Raw genomic sequence first — 26,970 nt, forward strand, 5'->3', positions numbered from 1 at the left:
TTGTCAATGTAACATCAAATGTAAACTTATAGTGAATAATGCATGATTTCAGTGGATGTTGTTGATAGTTTGTGGTAAGTCGTGATCTGATCGACTGCTGCTGTCCGTCTGGAACCCACAGAGCGACGAAGACTATGGCGCTCAGCACTTCGGTGTGCGTGTGTCCCACCTGGTCAGCGATAAGAACCCGGTGCCCATGGTGCTGGAGATGATGCTGGAGCACGTGGAGATAAACGGCCTCTACACAGAGGGCATCTACCGCAAGTCAGGCTCTGCCAACCGCATGAAAGAGCTGCACCAGCGACTGGAGACCGGTTAGACTCCTCCTGTTTGACACTTACAGATAACTGATAAAAACTCTGTCGACCCTCCTTTATTAATTTTTCTATTGATGTGTTTAGACCCCCACCTGGTCTGCCTCGAAGACTATCCCATCCACACGGTGACGGGCCTGGTCAAACAGTGGTTAAGAGAGCTGCCAGATCCTCTCATGACCTTCACACATTACAGTGACTTCCTGCATTCAGTGGGTGAGGAGGACATTCTCCACCAGGGGGCAGCACAACACAATAGATCATCTGTCTGCAGGGCTTTTGTTTTCTGCGTTTTCCTTATTTGCTTATCTTAAGTTTTTTATAACAGTTTTTTTCTGTTAAATCGAAGATTTCACTTTGAAAAAAAATATTAGTTAATGATATGAGGTATTTTCGGAAATATAATGAGCTCACATTTTCATTATGATGTTTTATTTATGAAGTGTTTTCTCCTCCTAGAACTACCAGAGAAGCAGGAGCAGCTTCAAAGTGTGTACAAAGTGCTGGAAGAGCTCCCTACAGCAAACTTCAACACATTGGAGAGACTCGTCTTTCACCTCGTCAGGTAAAAATTCTCCCACTGTGGTCTTCTGTATTTTAATATGATCACAACAGAAGCCCTGTTCGGACCTCACATGCGTCCTCAGTAATCCAATCACAGGAGTGCAGCTCGAAGTACAGGTGTGACATACTCAAGACACATTCAGGACATTTTGCGATCACTCAGACCACATTTGAAGATAGTCTGGGCTGCATATGGCTGCATTACTTTAGCAGTGTGTACATGAATGTGTGGTCTCTGCCAGTTTACACCAGGCAATATGTATGTATGTATGTATGTATGTATGTATGAATGAATGGGCGCAGAAGTGCAATGTTGTCTGCTGCTGTATTTTTTCATGTCTCAGAAACCACTGAGAATTAATCTTGTACCCTGAGGTGATACGATAAATGATAACCTCATAATTTTAGGAAAATAAAATGTACCGAAATTCACAGATATTATTATTATTATTATTATTATACCGGGTCTGTTAACACCAGTTCTGAAATGGGACATAAATCTCTGTAAACTCCCTCTATTAGCTCTTCTGCTGCTTGACTTATTACGAACATTTTCACTTTATCTCAGCAGTTACAACTTAAATTATATGATTTTGCATCTGAACTACATACTTATAAATTCTGTTGCAGGGTGTGTAAAGAGGAGGCTCACAACCGTATGTCTCCAAACTCGTTGGCGATAGTTTTTGCCCCGTGTATCCTGCGGTGTCCAGACAGTGCCGATCCACTGCTCAGCATGAAGGATGTGGCCAAAACAACCACGTAAGACTGAAAATATGCCTTTTCCTTTACTTTAACATAATTAAATACATTCTGTTGAGCATTGCCAATAAGATAAACTGATGCAGATCAACACCTATACTGTCTGACATCTTGTCCCCTCGTCCTCCTGTAGGTGTGTAGAGATGATCATCAACGAGCAGATCAGACGCTACAACGAGAAGATGGAGGAGATCGAGCAGCTGGAGTATGCTGAGGCTTTGGCTGTTAACCAGCTCAAACTCAAGAGACAGAACACGGTGAGAAACAAACACTGTTTCGCTCTGGACCTTTGTTTGATTAAGTGTGGTCTTAATACCATGACGGCAACGATATAAAATGTTAGATTGTTGCTGAGCCTCGTGCCTTTATGTAAAGGAGTCACATGGCCACTGTTCCTTGTCTCTCTTTAGCACTTCCTGCATTTACCTCTCAGGTTCTCAGCTCCTTTCAAAGGAGTGGTGGTATGTATCATCGAGTTCTCGTACAGTAGCTCTAGTACTCGTAGTGTGTAGTAGTGTGCCATGGAGAAGTGCCTGTGCATGGCATGTTAGATGTGGGTGATGCTCTGGCTGTTTTTTACTTTATTTTATTTAATTTTTTTGGTTCCTTCTTCTCGTAATCCTTTTTTACTCTCCTTTACTAACTGGTAGTAGTTTGCATGTTGCTGTTTGTTATTCTTGTTCTCTTTACGAGAGGACAAGATGGTTCTGGGTTGGTGTAATAATACTTTTGTCTCATTTGAAGACAATCGCCTGACAACAGTGTGACTTGCAAAGCTTGATGGTTATCATGCTTTTTTTCCTTTGTGCTACTCCAGTGTGTTCTGATCTTATTTCATTTTTGTTTTGTTTAAATTAGACTAGAAGTTTATAGTCTTACTTTTTGATGTCAATCCCCCCAATAAATGGATTCATCAAATTAAATAAACCTCTTTAATGAATATAAGTTGTAAGTTGTCAACATGAATACAACACTATGTCCTGGGATCCGCAACATGGACAAGACATAATGCATACCAAACATGACATGAAACCTACATTAAAAAATAGTAACGAAAGACACAAAGCACATTCAGATACTTGGCTTTATCATGTTGTTTTTGAAATGCTAAATGGCAACAAATATGCATTGAAACTGAATATTTTGTTAGATAAAAAATAAATTCTGCAAATGATTACATTGATCGTTTTTCAATACATTTTGACTTTACATCGCTCTGGACTTATTGGAAATGTTTCGATCACACGAGTCAGAAACAATCAGCCACCACTGGAATCTAATTCTACAAATACTATATTACTAATATTTTTAGTGTCACCTTATCTTTATCTGCAACTGTGCAGAAATACTAAGTTTAAACAGAATGAATAGACATGCAAAACTTTTTTCAATGTTGATTTGGAATTTAGAAATGAAGCTTCGAACCATCAAAACAGCCCTAAAGTCTTGTTATATTTGTTGATGGGTGGTTGGACATTTCTTGGTTGTGGTGGTGTGCCTTTTTAACTTTAATCAAAGCTCAAGCAAACCATTTGCAAATCAGTGATATTATAAAATGTGTTAACTAGATTTTTTTGTATCACAGCATTTTTTTTACTACCTATAAGTTATTGTGTTTCACAGAAGTGCTGCAGCAATGTTTTGCAGATGCATGAATGCCACAGGCACCATCCAGCCTCTTCTCTTTTCCTCACTAACAAAAAGAGTTTGATTTGGGTCAAAGTCGTGTGTATTTTGTGCCCATTTGTGTTCACTGTGTAATTATTATATGAGTAATGTTGTTTTTTGTACAGGTGCACGAGAAGGTCAGTTCTGATCTCAGCGTGGTCCCTGAGAACGAGCCTCTGGACTCGGACACGGAGGCTGAGAAGAACCTGGTGGAACGCATCAAGTCCATCAAACAAGAGAAGTAAGCATGCTTTCATTTTATGGAGAAAATATAATCATCATCACATGTGAATCTGTTATCATCACAAGTCAGGAAAAAGGACACATGCACAAATACATAAATAAATAGTAGTAATTATGATCATTATTATGGTTATGATGTCAGTAAATATTCAGTTTTAATCCTGATTAAGTAAATCGAGATAATAAAGAAATATATATATATATTAAATAAATGCATTGGATACGCTGGCGTATTAGGGCCAAGTATGAAAAAATGATAATAATACGGAACCAGTGGAGGGGCGTAATTTATGAGAAAAAAATTGCAGATTTACGAGATTAAAAGTGGCAAATTTGCAAGAAAAAAGTTGGCCAATTTGCCAAATTAGACTTTTAATCTTGTAAATCTGCAACTTTTTTCTCACAGATTTGCTTCTTACTTTACCCCCCTCCCCCAGATCTGTTTTTTTTAAATTTCGTAATTGGCCCTAATACGCCGTCGTAATTGGATAAATACATTTTAAACATTTAAAACATTGAACATTTAAAATAAAATAAAAACAAAAACACTATCCAGAGTAATGGTGTGTGAGTCAGGTATCCTGCAAGTGGGCTCAAATGATACCAAAAAATTCTCATTTCTCTGTCCTGTGTTTCCCTGCAGAGAGGATCTGGCCTGCAGACTGCCAGAGATGGAGCAGCCCGGTTCTGACCAGGAGAACTTTGACTCTGAGGCCTCGCTGAGCTCTGAGAGTCTTTTGGAAGAGCAGCAGCGCTCTTCTGTTCACATCTCAGAGCCTGAAGGTCAGTATTAAGGTACAGTCCCGCCTCTCCTTCCTTCTGCCTGTTTCTCTCACTCACCCGTGGGTTTCTGACCAGACCAGACCTGTTTTTTGTGGTGCAGGTCTGGACCAGTGATGGTGATGGGGGCGGTGACGTCTGCTCTGTAACCAAGCAGGTTGGAGGAACAGCAACCGTGTTTTGTGTTTTTGTGTGTGTGTTTGTGTGCAAACGTCTGCACACCCATGTATGCATGTAAATGCATGTGTGGCACAGAAGCATGTTCTAACTTTATCCAAATTAACTAATTGAACATTTGACGCAACATAAACAATCAGATGCTTAACTACTGAACATCAGTTTTAGATAACATGGTTGCATGCTCTTCCATTTGTCTTCACCCTCTCAGGATTGATGTGTGGATTTAACAAGTAGCTTTAAAAGAAAACATGTTTATCGTTTCCTCTCTTTCTTCCAGGACGAGGTGCCTCCCACCTGAGGAGACACAGGCCAGTTTGTCCACCCAAACCATCAGACCTGGCCCAGCGGCATAAAGTCCTTGGTGGACGCGTCTCTCTGCCAAACCTCACCCCTGCTAGCTCCACCTCCTCCGTGTCCAGCTGCGTTTCTTCCACCTCTGAGTCCTCCACCGCCTCCTTCAGGCACCCTCGGCAACGTCGCAACCCCATCATCCCAGGCACAGTCAAACTGCCGCCCGGCATCCACTCCCAGTCTGCAGCCTCGAGTCCATCTTATACCCCTCCTGGGAATCGAGCCTTAAAGTACCTGGTCCAGAGAAGGGAGCAGCCGGGCCGCCGTAAAGACAGCACCCAGTCCCTGTACATCGACACCCCTGAGTGTGACCTGTTGTTGCATTTTTCCTCCTGCCCTCCCTCCCCTTCCTCATCTTCCTCTTCCATCGCCATTGTAACACCCTCTCCTCAGCACCAGCCCCACGACGCTCAAGCCACGAAGGGCCAGAGACGTTTTTCTGACCCAGACATTCCTTATATGGATGATGATGTCTGACCAGGGCAGAACAGAAAAGACGGAAGGATTACAACCTCCTGTATACAAAAGGAAATGAATTGTTGCCACAGAGGACAATGATGGATTGTAGAGAGCAAGGAGAGCAAAAGACTTAAGACTTCACAGCAGAGAAACAATACCTGTGCATGTGAGCGTGATGAGATGAATCTACAGAAGAGTGGCACAATATGGAAGCTGTTTCAGCCACTATAGTCAGTGGGAGCCAATCAAAGACTTGGGTCTTGTGTCTAAAGTCTTGTTGTCCTCTGACAGTAAAAAATAACTGGACAAGATGTTGCCAAGCACCTTTTTCTACCATTTTAATATATTGTGGTGACTGTTGATGAGTTGGGAAAGAGGCTGTGTTTTCTGTAGCCTCATTATGACGGACCAGCAATTTTGTTTTCTTTCTCCTCTTTTTTCTGTGCTAATTCAAGGAGATATTGCAGGTTCCAGCCGCACTTTTCATTTCTTAGTTCTCCTAATGAGCAAAAAAAAAAACATGCTCACTGAAATGTTAGTTAGTGCCTTGGTGTAATGTACAGTCAGTCGACCAAGAAACTAATTTCTTGTGTCGTGTTATGGACAGCTCTCACATGTGTTATGGGAGGGAGGGTTCTTTGGGATTGAGAGAGGGTACCTTTTGTGTTTATTGTACTGAACCGATACAAGACATGTTTAAAACAAGGACCTAAACATGCACATTGTGACTGTTGTGTAGGTGCCTCGTCACGACAGCTGCAAATGGACAATGTTTTCTGGCCACCTACCGCACAACAAACAAACCCCAGATAGGAAGTCATTGCCTCACACAGCAAAGGGAAATGGGAGCAGCACACGCCACTTTTTTCCTTTTGAAACCAACAAAAACACAAAGCCAGCCATGATGCAACAACCCGTGCCACGATGTCTTTGAAGCTCCGAGTCCTTGAACTCAACTTTCCTGAAATGAACTTCACTCAGCTGTACCGTACTTGCCAATCAAAGCAAACAGTCCCATAATGAGCAGGTTCTGCTGAAGCACAGCTTCGGCCAACTTTGTATGAATACTAATGTTCCTCTCTGACTGCTGTTGAATGATGTCTGTTAGTTTGTCTGGATTATGAGGAAGATGTTCTGATGTGTAATGTGTAACAGAGAGTGTGTGGTTGGGACTGAATGACGTGAACTGTAATGGTTATTAGTATTAACATGTCAATACAGAACGTGATGCTTGTAACATCTGCTGCTGTGTGTCTATCAATGATTTTTGTTGCCTCCAATGAGGGTTAGCAGACGCATTCATGTCATAAACGGCAGTATTGAAGAAAAATTTGAATATGAGCACATTCAGAAATGTTTCTCAGAAAAGAATTTGTGCTTTCATTGGCATATTTAGACAGAAGAGAAGCACCTGGCTGTCAAATAAGTCTTCAGTTTTTTACAGCTTCAAACCGCCTCATGTCTATCTGATATAGGGGGAGTAGGATGGTTTCTCTGTCACACAGGAAGTCCTTTGTACATTATAGTAACACAAATGGTATTATTCAGAGCCTTTCCTGTTGTTTTAAAGATCATCCGTTCAGTTTCACATTCAGTCTGCAGTCAAAAGAATCCCCTGTAAAAGATGAGTAAAACTCTTGAATATTCTCTTGAAATACCGGCATGTTGTTATATTCACTCTCACTTAACCTTGCTTTAGACATTGACATGTTAACTTTTGCTGTTCCCAGTAAAGCTGCAGCAATCACCTGGTAAATCCTCTAAGGAACAGTAGTGTTCAAAATAATAGCAGTCCAATGTGACTAACCAGATTAATCCAGGTTTTTAGCATATTTTTTATTGCTACATGGCAAACAAGGTACCAGTAGGTGCAGTAGATTCTCAGAAAATCAACAAGACCCAGCATTCGTGATATGCAGCTCTTAAGGCTGTGCAATTGGGCAATTAGTTGAAAGGGGTGTGTTCAAAAAAATAGCAGTGTCTGCCATTGACTTTACAAACTCAAAACTATTTTGTACAAACTTTTTTGTTTCTAGGATTTAGCAATCGTGTGAATCACTAAACTAATATTTAGTTGTATGACCACAGTTTTTTATAACTGCTTCACATCTGTGTGGCATGGAGTCAACCAACTTGTGGCTCCTTTCAGCTGTTATTCCACTCCAAGATTCTTTAACAACACTCCACAATTCATTTACATTTCTTGTTTTGCTTCAGAAACAGCATTTTTGACGTCACCCCACAAATTCTCAATTGGATTACGGTCTGGGGATTGGGCTGGCCACTCCATAACATCAATGTTGTTGGGTTGGAACCAAGGTTTACTAGTGTGTTTGGGCTCATTGGGCCTCATTCACCAATATCTTCTTAAGAATCTTCTTAGATTCTTTCTTAAGTCCTTCTTAAGAAGATTTCTAAGAAGACCCTACGTCAGATTCATCGTGTTCTTAAGCCGCTGAATTGTTCTCAGCCGTGTTCTTAAATTGATGAATGCCATCTCCTCGTAAATGGAGCGGGCGTGCCAGGTGAGTGTAATTAACATAGGATTAGCATAGGTAACCGCCCATTAATGCCCATAAAAGGGCCCATAAAAAGAGTGCAGGGCGGTGTGTAGATGCCACACACATATGTGTGTGTGTATATATATATATATATATACATATATATATATATATATATATATATAATATGTATCCTCCTGCCCTATACAACACATCAGGACAGACCCCACCTATTTTACACGTTCTTTATCAGAGTTAAGTTCACACTATGAGTTCCCACAAGGCCTTGTGTGTGTGTGTGTGTATATATGTATATATATACACACACATATGTATATACAGTATATATATATATGTGTGTGTGTATTTATGTATGTGTGAGGTGTAAATGTGCTGACATGAATAATAGATTAAGACTGTCTGATGCTCATATATATTAATGTAATCTTTTTTTATTCTACATTAACAGTTACACATTAAAACAATAAAAATGATAAAAATCATTTAGCAAAGGAAGTAACTGCATGTATTATAAATAAATGAGATACAAATATAAGAAAATATCTCATAAGGTAAATTAAACACTAATTAAAGTACAAACTCTTAACTACTAACAGAGCTTAATATCTGAAAGTGAATGAAGGATGCTTTCTCATTATTATGAGATACTAAGTCATAATGACGAGATACTAAGTTATTATTATTATTATTATTATTATGAGATTCTAAGTCATAATTATGAGATACTAAGTCATTATTTTGAGAAAGTTTCTCATTATAATGATCTACAGTTTTTTTCCCGTCACATTGGCAGTAATAGGCATAGACTGTATAAAACAATGGGCTTCCACACAAACAGGTTAAAACCATAGCCTGTATGGCTAAAACTTTTGTATCAAATATTAATTCAGTGCGATAATATCTGGACGCTGGTTGGACAGTTCGCCCCTACGTCATCTCTGAGCCGTTTGACGCCATTTTGCTGCGACCGTTTGTCGGCGTCAACTATGGCTTCTAGATTAGAAATAAATTTTATCAGATTATTGTCCCGCTGTGAGTCCATAGCGTCGGAAAAACGAGGAGAGACTGAATGGAGGTTAGAAAAGGTAAGACGGTGCAAACACGGAGTGAATGTTGTGGTTCAATGTTGTTATTTTCTGACCTTCATCAGCTAAAGTTAGCATGACTGTTGTTGTTGTTAGCTGCAGCTCAGGCTGTTAGCCACGTCGTCACTGAAACCACCGACACATGGATTCATCACAAGATACATTTCACTGTTGTTTTCATCTCTGACAGTCGTTACACACTAACAACATTTAAACAGTGTTACAGTTGACTTGTAGCTTGTTTTCTAACCTTGCTACATTAGGCTAATGTTAAAACGTTACACAGTTTATTTGATCAGGTAACTGTCAGAACTGAAACATTAGTAACACATGCCTACCTTTGGAAGTTAAACTGTTCTATGATCTATATCAAACACTTCTGTTTTACAAAGTTGTTGTTGGTTACTATGGCTACGATGCGGATCCAAAGTATGAGTAATATCTCACTAGTGTCATTAAATATAAATTGGCTAAATAACCCAATTAATAGAGGCAAGGTAATTTTGAAAATGAAGAAAGTTAAAGCACAAATCATCTTCCTCCAGGAAACCCACTTATCCAAGGAGGAGCATGAAAAGCTTAAGAAGTTTGGTTATAGGAAAACCTACTGTAGCACATGCAGGCAAAGCCGAAAAAGAGGGGTTGCTATAATGATAAAAAACACAGTTAATTTTGAATGCTTGAAAGAAATCGATGAAGAAGGGCGATATGTTATTGATAAAGGGAAACTAGAAAACAAGATGGTCACATTAGTTAATGTCTATGCCCCACCAGAAAGTGACAAGCATTTTTTAAAAAGCTCTACTTGCCACCATATCATCTGAGGCAGAAGGTTTTATGATGTGTGCAAGGGATTTTAATGTCATTCTGGATCATAAGATGGATACAACAATAACACAAAAGAATAAAAACTGAAACACTGGAGTCGTAACCATGGCTACCACTTCATATTCACACTTTAACTCTCAGTTTCCAGTGTTTTCCACACGGTTAGCTAACAACAATGTAGTCAAATTCAAGTGTCTTGTAATAAATCCTTCATGAAAGATGTATTGTTCAGGTTTTGTTGGTTTAACTCATTGGGCATTTTAGAGAATGTAGTTTGTTGTGCTTTTCAGCTGTATTGCTTCACAAAAAGTGTTTGTATGAAACCTTAATGCTGCTAATAGGATTTGCTTTGTATAAAGACTAGAGGATGTGGTGGGAATGCTTAATAGCTGATGCTAAGCTGCCGTGCTGGCTGGCAGAAGAAGTTGAAGTAGGTATAGTTTGAAAAGTGGGTTTGAGTGTTAATGATATAAATGTAATGAAAAGTAGAATAATACCAATATTGTATTCGAAAAAGTTGATTGAAGAGCAGAAAATACACAGCAGTGCTGGTTTAAATGTGTCAGAAGAAGCTGAAGAAAATATAAAATATATAAAAAATATTTTTGATATGAATGTAGTGAAAAGTTGAATAATACCAATTAGATATACAAAATGTGGAACATTTTAAAGTTAATTGGAGAGCTGACGCTACACTGCAATGGCGGCTTAAAAGGGTAAAATAAAGTTGAAGTATTAAAAAAGTGCTGGAAATGATGGAAATCTAGTCAGCTGTCTAAAAGTGGTATTAAAAGAGCTTCAACACCATATCCGACGGCCCATAATATAACATAGAACTTAATTAAATCATTAAAAAAATTGATAAAGGACATCAAGTGCAAATGTGACGTCCACAATTAACATCTGGATTTTTTTTTTCACAAGAGTAGTGGTGAAAGTCATCGGCACTACATTGCCTCAGTTTTCTAAAACAAAATAGACAGTGTGCACAACTTGGCATCTGTTATGAACTATATAATCACACAATGTAAGAAATGTCAGCAAACAATCAAATTTTCTGTGTTTTCTCTCCTTTAGTATGTTGGTGCCCTGGAGGAGATGCTGGTGGCTTTGAGGAAAAGCCTGAGGTAACATCTTTCTCAACTCTCATGTATCTTAAAATTTTATTTTCATTATTATTTTTGCTGTGCTTATTTGTAACAAACCATTTAATAACAACTTGTTGTTTTTTGCAGCAAACCTACAGCAGAAACACTGACTGAATACACAAGAAAAGTAGATTTTCTGAAAGGTCTTCTTGAGGCAGAGAAACTGGTCAGTGGCAACATATATTTATTTCTTTATTTCTTATTTCATCACTTCCAGGATTATTGCAGTTTTCTACATTGTGTTCTGCATGTCTTATTGTAACTAATATTTATGGCAGTGTTTAAAACCCTAGTCTACTCACTTTATTTCTTTTTCGGTATCTGAACTGTACAACATCCCAAAAAGCTAAAAGCATTTATTATATTTAGACTGTTTTCTGATCGCTTGTCTCTCCTGTTTTCATTCACAGTCTTCACCAACAGAAAAAGCTTTAGCTAATCAGTTCCTCGCCCCCGGGCGAACGCCTACAATAGCCAATGAGAGGATGCCTGCCTCTAAAACAGTCCACATGCAGACGAAGGCCCGGTGTACTGGAGAGATGAGGGACGAGCTGCTCGGCACGGTAAGATGAGACGTAGACGTGCAGAGTAGTCATGATTAGGGCTCGACCATTGATCAATGATTATTTCCAGTTAATGAAGTTTTGCGTCCAACGATTGTGAAAATAAGATAATCGAGATAAAACAATATTTGCGCTGCATTCAGTTTTACGTTGATGCTTTTGTTTTGTTTTGTGTTATAAATCCTGCAGCTTTTTTCCTGTTAAGGGGTTTCCAGAAGGTTTTGGCAGTGCACTACAACATATTTGATCAAATTTATTTCGCTTAATCAAATGTTTATATATATTAAATATATGTTGTAGTTTCCAGTAGGTTGTGAAAGCTAACTAACATTACAACAAGATCACCCCTTGTCTATTTTTTATTTATTTGAATATGTATAAAATATTTGTATATTGAATATTATAATATAATATAATATTATTATATTGTTATTTGTTTCAGTTGAATTATATTAAAGGTCTACTGTAAAAAAAAAAAAAAAAAACTTTTTCACTAAATTATTTCAAAGTCAATGAGTAAACTGTGATTATGATTTTTGCCATAATCGAGCAGCCCTAATGATTGGCTCTTGGATTTACACACTGTAGAAATAAAAGCTGATGAATGATACCTGTGTTGTTTTGCTCACTACTTACACACATACACATTAGTCCATTCATTAATTGTTTCCCATTGAAAAGTTGGATGTTTTTGCCTCTAGTCTCTTCAAGTAGAAATACTTTAGGGTTTGGTAGAAAAACTAGCTTTAAAGAATAAATAATGAAGGTCTCATTCTGTCCAATTCACACATTTGTTTATTTGTTTCATTTCAGGGAGGAACAGGCAAAGGTAAGAAAATATTTAAGTCAGATGCATTTTGACTTTAATATAATACTTCATATTTAAACAGGTTTTTCTGGCGAGTGAGAGTGATATTTCAGAAAAATGACGCTCTCCTGTTCTGTCCTCTCTATAGGCACGTCAGAAACAGACTTAAGAAACAGAAGGTAAAATCGCACATATCATTTCCTGTCTCAAAAAGCTCCTGTCCATTATACTGCATTTATTTATTTCTGTACAGTATAGGACTGTAACAGCCAGTGGTGGCAGCTCTGTTAAATGATAAATGTGTCCTATACCATCTTTCAGTTTGTCACACTTCATCTGTGTCTCTACAGACTCCTCCCTGCTAAATGCTTTTTAAATGATAGGAATCTATGAGCTTGTATCAGCCTTTGTAATGACTTTTCCTGCAGTCAAATAAAAACATTAACCAGGCGGTCCCGTCTTGTGCAGAGGTCTTCCTCTGGACGAGCGTCAGTCTGCAGCAGAGCTGGAGGCCGTCCTGCAGCACCACCACAACCTGCAGGAGAAACTCGCTGATGACATGCTCAACCTTGCCCGAAACTTGAAGAACAACACTCTGGCAGCTCAGAATATCATCAAACAGGACAACCAGGTAACCAGATACATAGTATTCATCATACTGTTTTACAACGTCAGGGTTACTTCAGGATAAGACAGACAGACAGACAGACAGACAGACAGACAGACAGACAGACAGACTTCATCCATCCATCCATCCATCCCAAGCTGGGAAATTACAGTGTAGCAGCAGCATGACACACAGAGACAATAACAACACAATTAAATAAAAAGAACAACCTAGGCATACTTCAAGCAATAAAATATAAAAATACAATAATTATCTGTCACTAACCAAAATGATGTGTAAACAAAACCCTAATACAGTAATACATCACCATGTCTGTGTTTAAAACAATTTAATTAATTTAATTTAATTTGTTAAACACAGAGAGAGATACAATGTTTTGGGGAATAAGCTCAATAATCAACTAATGGAGAATGGCAGCTGACTGGATTATGGATGGCTGTTGTAGTCTTTATTAAAGCTAAACATATCCAAATGAGCAAACTTACATTCATTAAACATTCAGACATTCATCAAAGTTCCCTTCCCGACATGTTTTAAAGTATGTCAAAATACTCCTTATTTTATTTTACATGGTTTTCCAAGTTCTAAAAACTCTCAAACAGGGCTGGGAGCTCATCAGCTTGTTCTCCCTCACTGAGTGGCACTGATTGGATCTGAAAGAGAAAGAGAGCAGTGTGTATTTACATGAGAGCGTGGAGCTCTGTGTCCCTCTCGAAATCTGCAGTTTTGGCGTCTGGTTTATTTTGTCCATTTGAGGAAACATCGAAGAGAGTCAGCCATACATGCGTGAGTCTACACGAGGCCATAGGTGCTCGATCATTTGCTTACCCCGCGTGCTAGATGGTGACAGAGCAGTGTGTGCAGACTGCAGCAGTAGAGTCAGCGTCTGGTCTATTTTCTCGGTTAGAGGAAACATCTGTGGCCTCCAGACTCAGATGAGGAGTCTGTTGTGCACCAAAATTTGCAGCTAGCAGCTGTATCAGAATGGTGAGTGTAGTTAGAATCCTTTTACAGGTGCATCTCAATAAATTAGAACATCATAGAAAAGTTTATTTATGTCAGTAATTAAATTCAAAAAGTGGAAATGACACTTAATTTATTTTATGTCTTCTAATTATAATGATTATGGGTTACATTTAATGAAGACCTAAATTCAGTGTCTCAAAATTGTTTAATATTACAAAAGAATGTTTAATATGTAAATGTTGGCCTCTGAAAAGTATGTCCATCTATATGCACTCAATACTTGGATGGGCCTATTTGACTTGAACTACTGGAAATGGACATTTCTATGATATTCTAATGTATTGAGATGCACCTGTATTTGTTTATGTTGTTTCTGGGCTTGTAACTGGCAGTGGAGGGACACAAAGCAAACAATAATATCTGCTGCAATGTGTGTTTTCTCCGCTCCACGCTGGAGGTTCAAGGTTTCTTTTCCGACTTTTGATTGGCTTTTAAAGTTTTTGACTTTCCAAATCTAGTTTGCCCGGTGTATGTTTGAATCTCAGATTGTAGTGAAGTGCACTAACACCTAAAAATATATCCGTTTGTAGAAGAATGTGAAAACTCCTCGCTAGTGACAAACTTTGTACAGATACAAGTCAATATAATCAAAGATTTTTAGGGGACATGAACATAAAAAAATAAAAAAAAATTTAATGGCTTAACTGACGGAACAAGCTGTGTTACCTTTTTGTTTTATGTTTTTATGTCTGATATTTTCATTTGCTGTTGGTTTAACATAAAGTAGGTAATTTATGTTTCTGTTCCTCAAACAGAGGAACTCATTTTGTCCACCAGTGGGCACTGTAAGACAAATTACATTCACAGACAAGCTATGCCTAAAAACCACCCTAGCAGGCTGAGCTTTAGGTTTGTGTGCTCCACGTTTATCTCGTTCTGTGTTTGTTCCCCTCCCTCCCAGACTCTGAGTCACTCGATGCGTCAGGCCGACATGAACTTCGAGAAGCTGAAGACGGAGTCGGAGAGACTGGAGCAGCACACCAAGAAGTCAGTCAACTGGCTGCTGTGGATTATGCTCATCCTGGTCTCCTTCACCTTCATCAGCATGATCCTCTTCATCAGAATCTTCCCCAGACTGCGATGATGACAGTCGACAATCTCAAACTCTTTGTCCTACAGCCTCCTGTGTTTACAGAGCAGTAACTTCATACAGTAGGCCTCATAGATCTGCACAGCTCGTCTGTACCTGTGATACAGATCAGTAGTGGTCAGAACCAAAACAACTCAGTTTGAAGAGCTGAAACATTTGCACTTTTGAAACAGAAATTCTTCCTCTTAACAGGCTGACGGAAGTTAGAAATGTGGTTTGTAGCATCAGTATTCCTTTTTTTAAGCAGGACAGAACATGAATCAAGGTAAAGAAGTTCCTGTTGGAGGGTTTTGGTGAGCAGCAACATACAACATAGTCTTAATACCCAGAAAGCAGAGACTGAGCCTTAATTATTTTAATCCCTCATCAGGTCGTCTACCAGCCATTTAAATACATGTACGTACTTCCTCACTTATGCTGTTTGTTGTTTGTTTTTTACATGGCACAGCTCGACTCACTTTTGGCTCCAGGTACTTGTCTCTATTTTCAGTAGAGACATAAACTTCAATGTGACACTCACTGAATCATTTTACCGGCTGCCGAACAGAGGTCTGCACTTCTTCAAGTTGTAGCTTTGTGGGCTGCCATGTTTTAAAATCTGGGTCCAGTTAATAAGAACTAATTTGGGTCGCCATTGATAGTGGGTCGGCTATTTAAAAATCGTGGGTTTGTGCTGGATGTCCTGCTAGTGTTGTTTCCCCTTATCAATCAGTAGTCTGCAGTGCTTTAACAGTGTTTAAACTCCCCAAAAAACATACCAGAAGTAAATCGAGTTGAGTTGAGTAGAGCCATGCCCAGCATCTGAAATGCAGCATTTGTGTAACTAAAGTCAAAATCAACTTTTGTAGAAATGCATACATCTGAAGTATGCATGAACCGTCCACCTTGTGCTGTATATTAGCCACAGTTTCAACACTACATTAAATTCACTGAATATCTAAAAAATCGCACTTATAAATAGCTGTGGTTGTGCTAAAACTCAGAAGAGATTGGTAACATGTTAACTGCCTCTATTTAGCATTTGTAAGCACTATATAAAGGTTTAAACCTCAGATTCACTTGTTTTAAAACAAGCTTTGTCCACTTTTTTTCTGTGCTGTGTCTGGTTTTCGTAGCTCCGTTCCCACATGCTGACGCCCAGCAGAAGAAAGCAAAATGTTTAGGAAATCCTGCATCATATACCTTTTTTAAAAATGGTTTATAACACTATAATGATGTCGAAAGAAGCAATATGTACATTTTTAAGTGTTTGTCAACAATTCTAACCTAGAAAGACATTTTACATTATTATTATTATATTTACCATATTATCAGTCATTGTCTGTCTAAACAGCAGCCTTCATTGATGGAGGCCCAAATAAGAGGTTACTTTTGTTGAAAAATACAATAAACGACTACATTATAGTGTGTTATCAGCCATTTTCCATTTTTGAAATCAATTATCAAAGAAATTCAACTTCAGTTTTTTTTCTTTGTTATTGATTTATGACATTATAACAGTGTTTAGGAGTTCTCCCTACTCCCTAACCATGATTGTGCTGCTTACATTTAGGTGCAGGACTTAAATATTGCAGTAAAAAATCAAGGCCATGGTTAATAAAATGTTACAGGAACAAAAAAAAGCCCTGACACTGCTTGTGGTTCAGAGGGATAAATGTTTATATAGTGCTTATAAATGATTAATCAAGGGGTTAAAATGAAGCTGTTCACTAAAATTAAATAATACAAATCAGTTTTATTTTTCATTTTCAAAGTTAAGTTTTGGAGAATATCTTTGTTAAGAGGTTTAGAGCTTTGTGCTGTTATTGTTGTTTGTGAGTTCACTCATACTTTATGTCTTGTGTTCTCAGTCCTGTTTATTGTTTATCAGTCTGTGTGTTGGTGGCTGATTCCATAAATGTCCATCAGGTGATGATATTTGTTATGTTGGTGATGACGGGTGACGCTGCCAATGTTGAAGAAATCAGATTTTGTTCCCATTAAAATGACTGTAACCACATGTATCACATCATTCAGAGCGGCTGTTGTATATGTGTAAAAGTTCACATGGAGTTAATTATAAGAAAGAATGAAGACGCTTAATTACATTGTTTTGGCATATTACTTGTGAGTACTGTCTGTGTCTGTGTCTGTGTGAGACTGTTAATCATTAACTAAAACACCAAATCGCGCCCTCTGCTGCTGAAAATGTCAGATGCAGTGACTTCATGTGTCCAGAGTGTGTCAGTAAAATCCCAAATACATGAACCCAGAATGACCTCCATGACCGTGATGGCCTGATCGAGGCATGAATCCAAAATTATCCCCCCTACTCATTTAGAAGTGACCTGAGGACTGAAGTATGGCTAAATAAAGGCGGATGGCCACAGAAAAAGCCCACAGCGATCCATATGGGACTTCTGGGTAATCTGTGCATTTGTCAGCTTTTGTTCATGCTTAATTTAGCCTGATAACATTTGGGGATGCTTCAAAACGGTTTTACAAGCGGACGCACTGAAAAGCTTCCAACATTCCTGCAGTGATGTCAGTCTGACTGTCGTCTGAGGACCGTGGAGCTCACTAGCGTGTCCAGGCTTGCAGCTCTGCCCCTGGCCCTTTCCTCTCCCCTCTCCCCTGCTGCTGCCCCTCCTCACGTCTGGCTGGCTGGGCCGAGGCCTGGTCTGCCGTGTATTTTGGGATCCCTGGGGGGTATTTTGCCTGCTGGAAGCCGAGGTATGCAGGCCACCAGGAGACCAAATGAGGTTGTGTCACTGCGGAGGATCATCATCCCTCAGTTAAATCACAGCTGTTTGCGCCTCCATTCTCAGGCCTTTGCTAATGCTCTCTCTGACGCTGCCGCTACAGTAACATGACTTCATCAGCTGTGTGGTTTCTCATGTTCATTATGGTTGTGGTACCCCATTAGCTGAGAGAGACTGCTTCGTTTTAGTGAGTCTGGGACGTGTTAAGTTCCTTTATTCAGTAAATGCCTCGAGATCTGTGGGGCACTTTTAACCTCTGACCCCGGAAACCTGAATGGGTTCCTTCCTGCACTTCTCTCCCACAGGGACACTCTGATAAGTGTTCAACACTCTGTGCTCTGTGCTTGTAAATTGAGCTGAATTGCCACTAATAAGACTCTTTATGAACAGCCCAGGCACCAGCACAAAGTGTTGGCATTTTGACTTTGAACCGGGAGACTGATTGTTGGAAGTTTTGTGTGGAAGTAGGATTTAAAAAAAAAACCTTACCCTGTTGTTTTTAACTAACCATAACCAAATTATTTTTAATAGTGTTTTAAACGGTGTACGTCACATCTCACAAGGAGTTGAAGCAGTTCAGAAACGTTCATTCAACATAATTATGGTTCAAAAATGTTAAACAGATCTGTGGTTTGCAGAAACAACATTTATTCTTGTGACTTGAGTTATTATAGAGGGGTTATAAATTGTATCTAGTGGTTAAAAAAGATCAGAAATCTACTTGGATATATTTCCAAATAGTTACTTTGATGTAATGGTGGCTCGATAGCACTTTATTTCTATGCCTCCTACCGTATTTTTGCCTCTATATCAACTAAACTGTGAATAAAACATCTGTATGCATGCACAAGTAGAAACATAAAGATGTGGAGAATCTAAATACATAAGTCAAGTAAAAATATCTCAAATTTGTACTTAAGTACAGTACTTGATTTAATGTACTTATTTGCATCCCACTGCTGCCAAATAGTATGCATATATATATATATATATATATATATATATATATATATATATATATACTGTACACCTTAACATATATATGAATGAGAAAAACGTGAATTTTTTAGATGGAATGAAAATAGACCTTTCTATGTGGATTGTGCACCAATTTTGTACCAATATGACTGCAAAGATACTCAGAAGGTAGCTTTCTTTACTATCTTTATGATTACATTCATATATAGTGCCTTGTCAACCAATTCTGGAAATGAACACTGAAAAAAAAGAAAAAAAGAAAGATGCACATCAGTACTGTGTTAGTATCAGTCAATTGCTAACCATTAAAAAAAAAACCCACTAAGAATGAATAGCTAACAGTATCTAAATCACCCAAGCATCAAATTCTGCAATATATGTTGTTTAAAAGAAGTTTTTCATGTTGGAAATGTTTTTGGCAAATACCAATAGATAACAATATATTTGGCCAATAATCAGCCGACCCATTTCTATAATATATATTAATTTATTTTAAGCAATTAAGTGAAATAACAAAACACTTCACAACCTATAATAACCCTCCCAAACTCTTCACAACAACATCATATTCTCAGTTAAAAAAGGGAGGGAAAGAATAACATGAATGAGCGTTAATAGCCATTTTCTAATAATCTAATCACAAGTGGGGCCTTTCTTACACTTTAAATAAAACTTTTTTCACTACAGACTACTCACTGTATGAAGGACGCAGATTTCTGCTGCATTCGGACATGTGAGATACATGATTTGTTGTGACTGCGGTAAATGTATCAAAGAATCATCATTTAGGAGGAGAGCAGTTGTTAAACAAGTAATACAGTTTGATAGTGTAGTGCTGATATTGAGCTAGTGTGTGTGTGTGTGTGTGTGTGCGAGAGAGAGAGAGAGAGAGAGAGAGTATGTTTTTAATTGGTTTGATCCTTCCAAACAGCAGAGAGCAGAGGAACAAATTGTTAAGCATGAGAGAACTTCCATCCCCTCTCAGCGCAGCGCTGCGCCTGTTAAACACCAACACTCCAGTCTTTTTAATTTAGTTTTTGGCTGCAGCTACAGTGAGGATTTGGGTTGCCTACAGAGATGAAGGAGATTTTCCTTTCATTCTCTTTTTTCCATGTACTTCCCTGAGGGAGCAAAAGGGTAAAGAGGGCTTTTCTTTTTTTTTTATTTCTTCTTGCCAAAGTTTTGAATGTGCTGTAATGTTAATGACCTAATGGGAGCGTAAAAGGCTGCACTTATTAAGCCTATAATGTGACTCACTATCTCTCTCACACACACGTACTCTGGATTCGTGGAAAACAGAACTGATCTGTTTCTGTCTTTGCTCTCAGTCACAGAGGCCTGGTTTGGAAGTTAGAGTTAAATCTCCACGAGTCAATAAACTTCTTGATATTCTTTTATTGACTGGCTGCTTTTAGTGTTTAATTTTCCAGTTTTAATCACGTGTACATCTAGATAAAGGTCAATAGACAGTTAAAGGGATAGTTCAGATTTGTATGAGGCATTACAGGCATTACCTACAATAGATTGCAGTTGGCATGCCCCTAAATTTGAAGAAAAAGTCAGGGGTACTGGCACAATAGCTAAGCTCGGCAGGTCATTTGATGAACCATCTGTCAATCACCGTCTACGACATAGTTGCCATCATTATTTTGAACGCCACCTTGTGTTAGTGTACCAGCCAGTTAATCACACACTTGAATCACGCCTGTAGCGGAAAGTGTCTCCTCACAGGACGCTGATTGGATGAAAAACTGGCAGACATTATGTCCCGTGATCCCGCGATTCTCATGTGAACTTGTGATAGTGCGAGAAAACAGCTGCCGCTCAAGGTAAGCTTTGGCTGGGGGCAGCATCAAATCGTATTTACCAATGAGGTAAAATGATTGTTTTAATCAATGGAGTCTTGTGGCCCTGAGAGTAAAAACTGGCTTCAGTCGCCCCTTCAGTCGATAGAAAATAATAAAAATATTCTAATTTTACCGGCACAGATGCATGCTTCTCTAAAAGTGCAGATCAACATCTCATATCCTATCTGCTACAAAAAAACAACAACTTTGGTGCAGTTAACTTTTATTTACAGACTTTTTTTTTTAGGGCTTAAACTGCTAAAACACTAAACCCTATTGTCTGAACCGAATGCCTGAACCCACTGATTGAATAAATCACTCTTTTGGCAAAACCATAAGCACTTTTCACCTGTTTAGACACAACTTGCCAACACATTTTCATTGTGATGCACCCGTGCTGCATAATGGTGAGCACAGGTGACAAAAGTGAAACACAACTAAAGCACAGGGGTCACCACTTGAACACAACAACTCAGAATCGATCACACTTGTGGCTGATGATGTGAGGGAACATATAAGCCAGTTCAGAGAGCACTGGTTTGTGAGGCCGTACAATGGATAGAAATCTGAGAGGAGTTTGTGTGAGAGAAGGTCGAGGTGGTGGAGGTGGTCAGCGAAGACAAAGAACAGTAATATCTGATGAAATCAGAGCTCCTGTGATTGACCATGTTCTTGTTCATGGTATGAGCATGAGGGAGGCCGGACAAAGGGTACAACCAAATATCAGTAGATTCACTGTGTCCACCATAATCCCAAGATTTAGAGAAGAGAACAGGTAATTACCTTTTTTGACATTATAGTACAGTATGTAAATGTTGACAGCAATTACTGTATGACATACTATATACTGTACCACAGCATACTGTAAGTAAATATATGTTTCAGTACATCACTGTACCAATGTACTGTAGTATTGTAATGGAGGGTTGGTCTGTTTGTAGGCCCAGTATTTCATGTATATTTTTTACAACATGCATTTAGCCTACAGCGAACAATGAACATGTATTTCTCCAGCTTCATGTCCTGAGCATTGTGTTTTCTATTTTTCTATGTAGTGTTTAGTGACTGCTCTGTCGTGTTTTTAATTTCGATCGACTCGGGCACGATTTGACAACATAGTTCAGTTTTGAGCACAAATTGAACTGTTTTGAGGTGAAAGTTTGGTTTTGCAAGAAGAGTTTGAGGTTTTGTGAAAGTAGCTTGAAATTTGGGTTTTGTGTTCACAGTTTAGAGAAAAGGACAGCAGCTTTCAAGAAATGTGTCTTAGCAATCAAGAAAAACGGTAAAACTTCAGTGAACTGTGTCTTCTGATCAGCAATGCACCACTGTTTATGTCAATCTCTTAATCTCTCTTGTCTGCACAGGTGCTGTGGAAGTTTCTCTGTTTTCATTTTGCCGTTACTGTTTCCCTCGACAGGACCCGCCTCCCTGTGTGTGTGAGACTGTTTCTGTGTCTCTGTGTGTCTGTCTGTGTGGTTGTGTTGTGTCTGTGGCTCTTCCTCAGTCTAATGAGGGCTCCTCTCAAAGCTCTCACACACACATATACAGCTGTGTTGTGGCGGCTCTCTGCCTGGTGCGTCAAGGCACCTAGAAGGACCACTTTCACTCATCTTACTGTGTGTGACAGCTGAGGATCCAGGTAGATATCCAAGAAAAGCCATCAAGAGTCAGATCCCAGATACACTAAGCAGCCATAACAGTACTTCCTTTTATATCACACCCCAAAGACCTGAGCCGTATGTCATTCTCTGCAGCCCCCTATTGCCCCTCTATCACTCGCAGCCTAGTGTAAACATGTGGGTTAAAGCACTGAACCTTCCAGCCTATTTGTCAGGCAGCGCGGTGCTGAAAGAGTCCCCAGTGAAAGAAAAAACCTCCCTGCTGGTTTCTGCTCAGCTCTTTGATGTATAGAGCCCAGGTAGTGCCGCTGCTGAGAGGCTTAATTTCTTGGTTCTTTGCTCCTTCACCTTTTAGTGATTCAGGTTCTCCCAGCGGGCAGAACTGAAGACCACGGCTGCTGCTGGTACTACAGGAGGCTTTGTGGCCTGACACTGAGAAGAAAAGCTTGTCCGCCTCTTGCTTGACATTAACGCGACAGACTTATAGGAATAGTTTGACATTTTGGTAAAATCTGCTTATTTGCTTTCTTGAGAATGAAGAGTTTGTGCCTGTATGCTAAATATGTAGCTGGATCCAGTTAGCTTAGCTTAACAAAATACCAGGACTTCTAAAGCTCACTATTTAACATGTTTGTCTCATTTGTTTTATCTATATAAAGATTGTAGGGAAATAAATGACAATTAACAGCTTTTGCAAACCAAAAAGCAACAACCATGTCTTCCAAAAATCCCCACACAATGAAACTGCATTCTCTCTTACGTTTAGGAAAATGTTTTATCTTCCAGGTTACAAAGAGACGGGTAAAAACTACCCTGTATGTAGTTTGTACAGGCAGCAAAATACGACCCATATTTACGTTCCAAACTGACCTCCAGCCCTCTAGTGGCTGTAGCAGTAATGATTGACGGGATGCCACAGCGATACATGAGTTGTGGTGGATGAGTCGAACAGACATCAGACTTTTGCCAAGGAGAACGGGTTTTGTGTCCCATGTGAAAAAAGAAAACGATGTGATTAAAACATCACTGAACTTCCTTGTTTCCCATTTGTGCATCAGGTTTTAGGTAACTATGTCACTTCCAGTAGTCATGTAACCCTCGTAGCTACTTCACACCCAGCATTTACATACATTTTTTACTGTTTAAACTGTCTTTTAAAACAGCGGAAGTTTTTTAGCCCTAAACCTTAATCAGCAGTTTTGAAACCTAAATTCCAGAAAACTGCTTGGTTAATGTTATGAAATAGTTTGGTTAGGTTGGGTAAGAGATCATGGTTTGGGTTAAAATACGTACAAATGTTAAGTAATTTGGTTTCACACCAGAAGCAAACAGCAGATCAACATGTTGTCAACATCAACAGCTGTTGATGGCTCTAATTGGATCGATGACTTTTTCATCTGGGAAACTGCTGGTTCAAGTCATGTTCAAGGTTCAAGTTACTGTTCAAAGCAAACAGTCTCCAGTGTTAAAACATAAAACTAATTTGATATATGATTGAGTTATTTATTAAACCATAAATCCATGTATACAGAATAGTGTTGTGTGACTGCGTCTGAACCACGGCTGTTTATGAACAGATTTTTTTAAGTGCACATTCAGAACAGAGGGATTTATTGGGTTAGATTTACAGACTCCACCTTCAATTGATTCAACAATTGCCATATTAATGAACAATTATGCTATGCTATCCAGCTGCTGGTGGAAGTTTCATGTTATTGATCCTTTCAAAGAGCAAATAAATGTTTTTCCTGAAGCGTCCAACTGTTCCTGGTGTTTAATACTAGGATTTGGGACTGAGGTAAGAAGTCGCAGGTGTCTTGGATGCAGCTCTTGTTTTTCTCGGAGCAGACTGAGTCTTGGGCTGGGAACCGCTGCTCAGACAGGGAGGAGGCCTTGAGGGTAAAAGCTGTCAAGGACGTAAAGGTGCTGTAGACAGTTTGAAGTGTGGAGCAGTTGAGGCTTTGGGCTCCGCCTGAGGCTGCAGCCAAGACTGGGATGTGTCCTGAGGGATGAGGGGAGAGGGCTGGGTGGGGGTTGATCCCAGGAATAATGTGCTGTTAACAAAAGTGATAAGTTTGAATCAGGCACACCTCTCATGGGCCTCCTCAACGTTCTCTCCCAGGAGGCCCCAAGCTGCCACAGCAGGTGCAGAGGGCCCCTCCTGGAAGAAGGGAGGCTCCTCAGGGTAGAAGATTAGGGGTGTGTTTGCAGGGTGTGTGTGTGTGTAATAGCTTTCTGTTTTTGCTTCCATCTGCTAGGTTCCTCTCTCATTTCCTACTAAACCTGCATGTTTTTTTTTAAATGCAAATGGACAAAACACCTCAATTTACTTCAATTTGTAATCAAATTCCTGTCAGTGTGTGTGTGTGTGTGTGTGTGTGTGTGTGCAAAACACTGTGTTGATGAAAGGTCTGGATCCTTGGCTGAGCTGTTATTTGTGAGGATGTTTGAGACCAAGGTTTCTTTCAAGGGTAGTTTTAACGTCATCCATCACATGTTTTGTCCAATGTGTTGGTATGTCAAGGCCAAACAGATGAACCTTGATCAATTACAAATACTAAAGTGCTACATTTTGGCAAAAAAAAATCCTCTCCAAGGTTTTTTCTTTGACGTGTTTCTTTCTCAGTGTTGATGCATCCCAAACAGTGAATATTATGATTTCAGTAGTGGTGATTCTTACTCTGTTGCAAAACAAGGTATTTTGTAAATGCAACATATTGTGTTTGGTCTTATTTTCATATTTGTGTGTGCACTAAACCTGCCTCCACATGGGTAAAGGTGGAGCAGATGGTGCTCTCCTCTCAGATCCATCATATTCCAACCAATCCAGATCAATAGTGATGCTGCTTGTTTGGTTGTCAGACCAACTCCAGCTCTTATTGATTCTTTTCTTTCTCCATTTCTTCTGCCTTGTTAAATGACTGCACGTCTCAGAGGGGAAGACGGCAAAGAAGGTGCTTACAACAGTGATAGTGAAAGAAAAAGGTCTCCTGAAAGAGCTTGTGGGCTACTGGAAACTAGTGAGACAAAATTCAATGAGCGGTAATGTACAGTGAATGGTTTTTGTGTATACAGACACTGTGCTCACAGCATTGTGCTTTATATCAATACAAAAGCATTCATAAATGAATGAACCACCTTCCTCCTACTGCAGGGTGAGGAGGTTTGACTTGCAGGATACTTTTGGCTGCAAAGAGACATTGTACTATTTGAAACCACTGATATATAACAGCTTTAAGATGCAATTGAAAGTGAGTGAATAATAGATGCTTTGAGCCTGAGCATGAGGCCTAAATTGGTATTATGTGGTGTTTTTCTGGTGTTTTGTATGTGATCAAACATGATTTAATATGATGGAGTGTTTGAGGCACTGACCGCCTATTTCACTGTCTGCTGTTGGACCTGTGAACTGTGCTGTGTTTCATAGAAAGCACCTTTTTATGAGGCAACTTGGACCTTAGGTAATACTTATTGAAACTAAAAGCATTGCACTGTATAGTAATTGTATACATGTATAAGTCTACTGTGTGCACATTTTTTTTCCTCCATGATTTTAAACTGTTATGGAAGCCCAGCTGCTTTAGATAAGTGGCCAACAGTCTGTACCAATGATCTGGATTGTAGGTGAAAATGAATTAATGACCCTGTTTACACTTGGTTTTAACCCATTGAAGCCTGGAAAGCGGATACATCGTTTTGTAGTATTTGTATAAGCTCTCAAATACTTTTTGAATTTCATTTCTATCTGCTACAGAGGCTGAAAAATCTATTATTTAGTAAAAGCGTTGACACTTCTGTCGAATTTCCAGAAAAACTTCAGGTTTTAGGGGCTTATTTTAAAATCGCCCAGAGGTTTTACAGGCGTTTTAGGCCTCATCAAAGTTTATACCTGTGGGTATCATACGTCTCCAAGTGTGTCCGTGACCTTCACCACTCTTGCTAGGTGAAATTACCTCGCGCACATTTATTATGTTGGATAACAACAACTCAAGACGCTGGTCGCTATCTTGCCAGCAATACCCAATGTTTGCAGATCAAGATTTGAAACATATGAACAATATGATGATGTGTACAGATGCATGAACAGAATAAAATGCTACTTTCACATGAATACGCTGCTGTAACAATAATCCAAAAAAATAACAATATAACAATCAAAAGAATGTTCATCTGCATACCAAATACTTGCTGGTGATACTTTTGTACTTTTGCTGATATGAATACAGTATTATTAAACTGTTGCTTTGCTGTCCACCACTGATGGATTCCCTCAACCTAAATCTTTACGCTGAGCAGACTAATACTATTTTTCTGTCTTCAGCAGCTTTGCTTCAGTGTCTTTTGTGTTTTTTTGCACAACCTGGTGTAAAAACTGAACTTAAATGTCACTCCGGCCTCGACCACTGCTGCCATAACAGATACTGATATTCTTTCTCATAAGGTATTTCTCTGTATTGCACAATTTCTTCTCAGTTTTACCTGTTCACCTCCCCTACTCCTTCTCCACCCTCGATCCATCTCACACTGCAGCACAGCGAGGAGAGAAATGTTACAGCTGAATAAAACATCACAGGACCAGGGTGGAGGGTGTGAGAAACCTTGACCTACAGTTGTAATGCTTAAGCTCTGCGTTTTTTAATTTAGTAGCTCAGAGAGCTTTTGGCTAAAGCCTCTCCACGGCTGCTGCACGTCAGTGGGATAATTTAGGCACTAACTGTGCTGCTGCTAAAGGAAACTGAGAAATTGATTTTGTATTGTCTAGACGT

The 26,970-nt window shown here is 39.2% G+C and overlaps 2 protein-coding genes across 10 annotated transcripts in view; both read left to right on the forward strand.

The window, feature by feature from the left end:
- Positions 1-6,976, forward strand: part of si:zfos-588f8.1 — a 65,892-nt gene extending 58,916 nt beyond the window's left edge. For 4 of the 9 annotated variants that reach the window (XM_059340839.1, XM_059340842.1, XM_059340841.1 and 1 more), the window contains 9 exons: positions 122-314; positions 402-530; positions 774-879; positions 1,509-1,640; positions 1,774-1,897; positions 2,051-2,101; positions 3,434-3,549; positions 4,195-4,334; positions 4,789-6,976. In XM_059340839.1, the coding sequence (XP_059196822.1) occupies positions 122-314; positions 402-530; positions 774-879; positions 1,509-1,640; positions 1,774-1,897; positions 2,051-2,101; positions 3,434-3,549; positions 4,195-4,334; positions 4,789-5,339 (1,542 nt within the window). In that variant the 3' untranslated portion in view covers positions 5,340-6,976. Of the gene's footprint in view, positions 1-121; positions 315-401; positions 531-773; positions 880-1,508; positions 1,641-1,773; positions 1,898-2,050; positions 2,102-3,433; positions 3,550-4,194; positions 4,347-4,434; positions 4,489-4,788 lie in introns of all 9 variants that reach the window. The other 5 variants (XM_059340840.1, XM_059340846.1, XR_009394895.1 and 2 more) reach the window with 4 other exon arrangements.
- A 1,829-nt stretch (positions 6,977-8,805) lies between these two features.
- use1 (unconventional SNARE in the ER 1 homolog (S. cerevisiae)) lies at positions 8,806-17,101 on the forward strand. Its single transcript, XM_059342124.1, has 8 exons — positions 8,806-8,928; positions 10,834-10,883; positions 10,992-11,070; positions 11,315-11,467; positions 12,281-12,296; positions 12,424-12,454; positions 12,744-12,906; positions 14,831-17,101. The coding sequence occupies exons 1-8, from the start codon at positions 8,830-8,832 to the stop codon at positions 15,011-15,013; spliced, it is 774 nt and encodes a 257-aa protein (XP_059198107.1). The 5' UTR covers positions 8,806-8,829; the 3' UTR covers positions 15,014-17,101.
- The last annotated feature ends 9,869 nt before the right edge of the window (positions 17,102-26,970 follow it).

Source organism: Centropristis striata, chromosome 9 (genome assembly GCF_030273125.1).
Source record: "Centropristis striata isolate RG_2023a ecotype Rhode Island chromosome 9, C.striata_1.0, whole genome shotgun sequence".
In the NCBI taxonomy this organism is placed as follows: Eukaryota; Metazoa; Chordata; class Actinopteri; order Perciformes; family Serranidae; genus Centropristis; species Centropristis striata.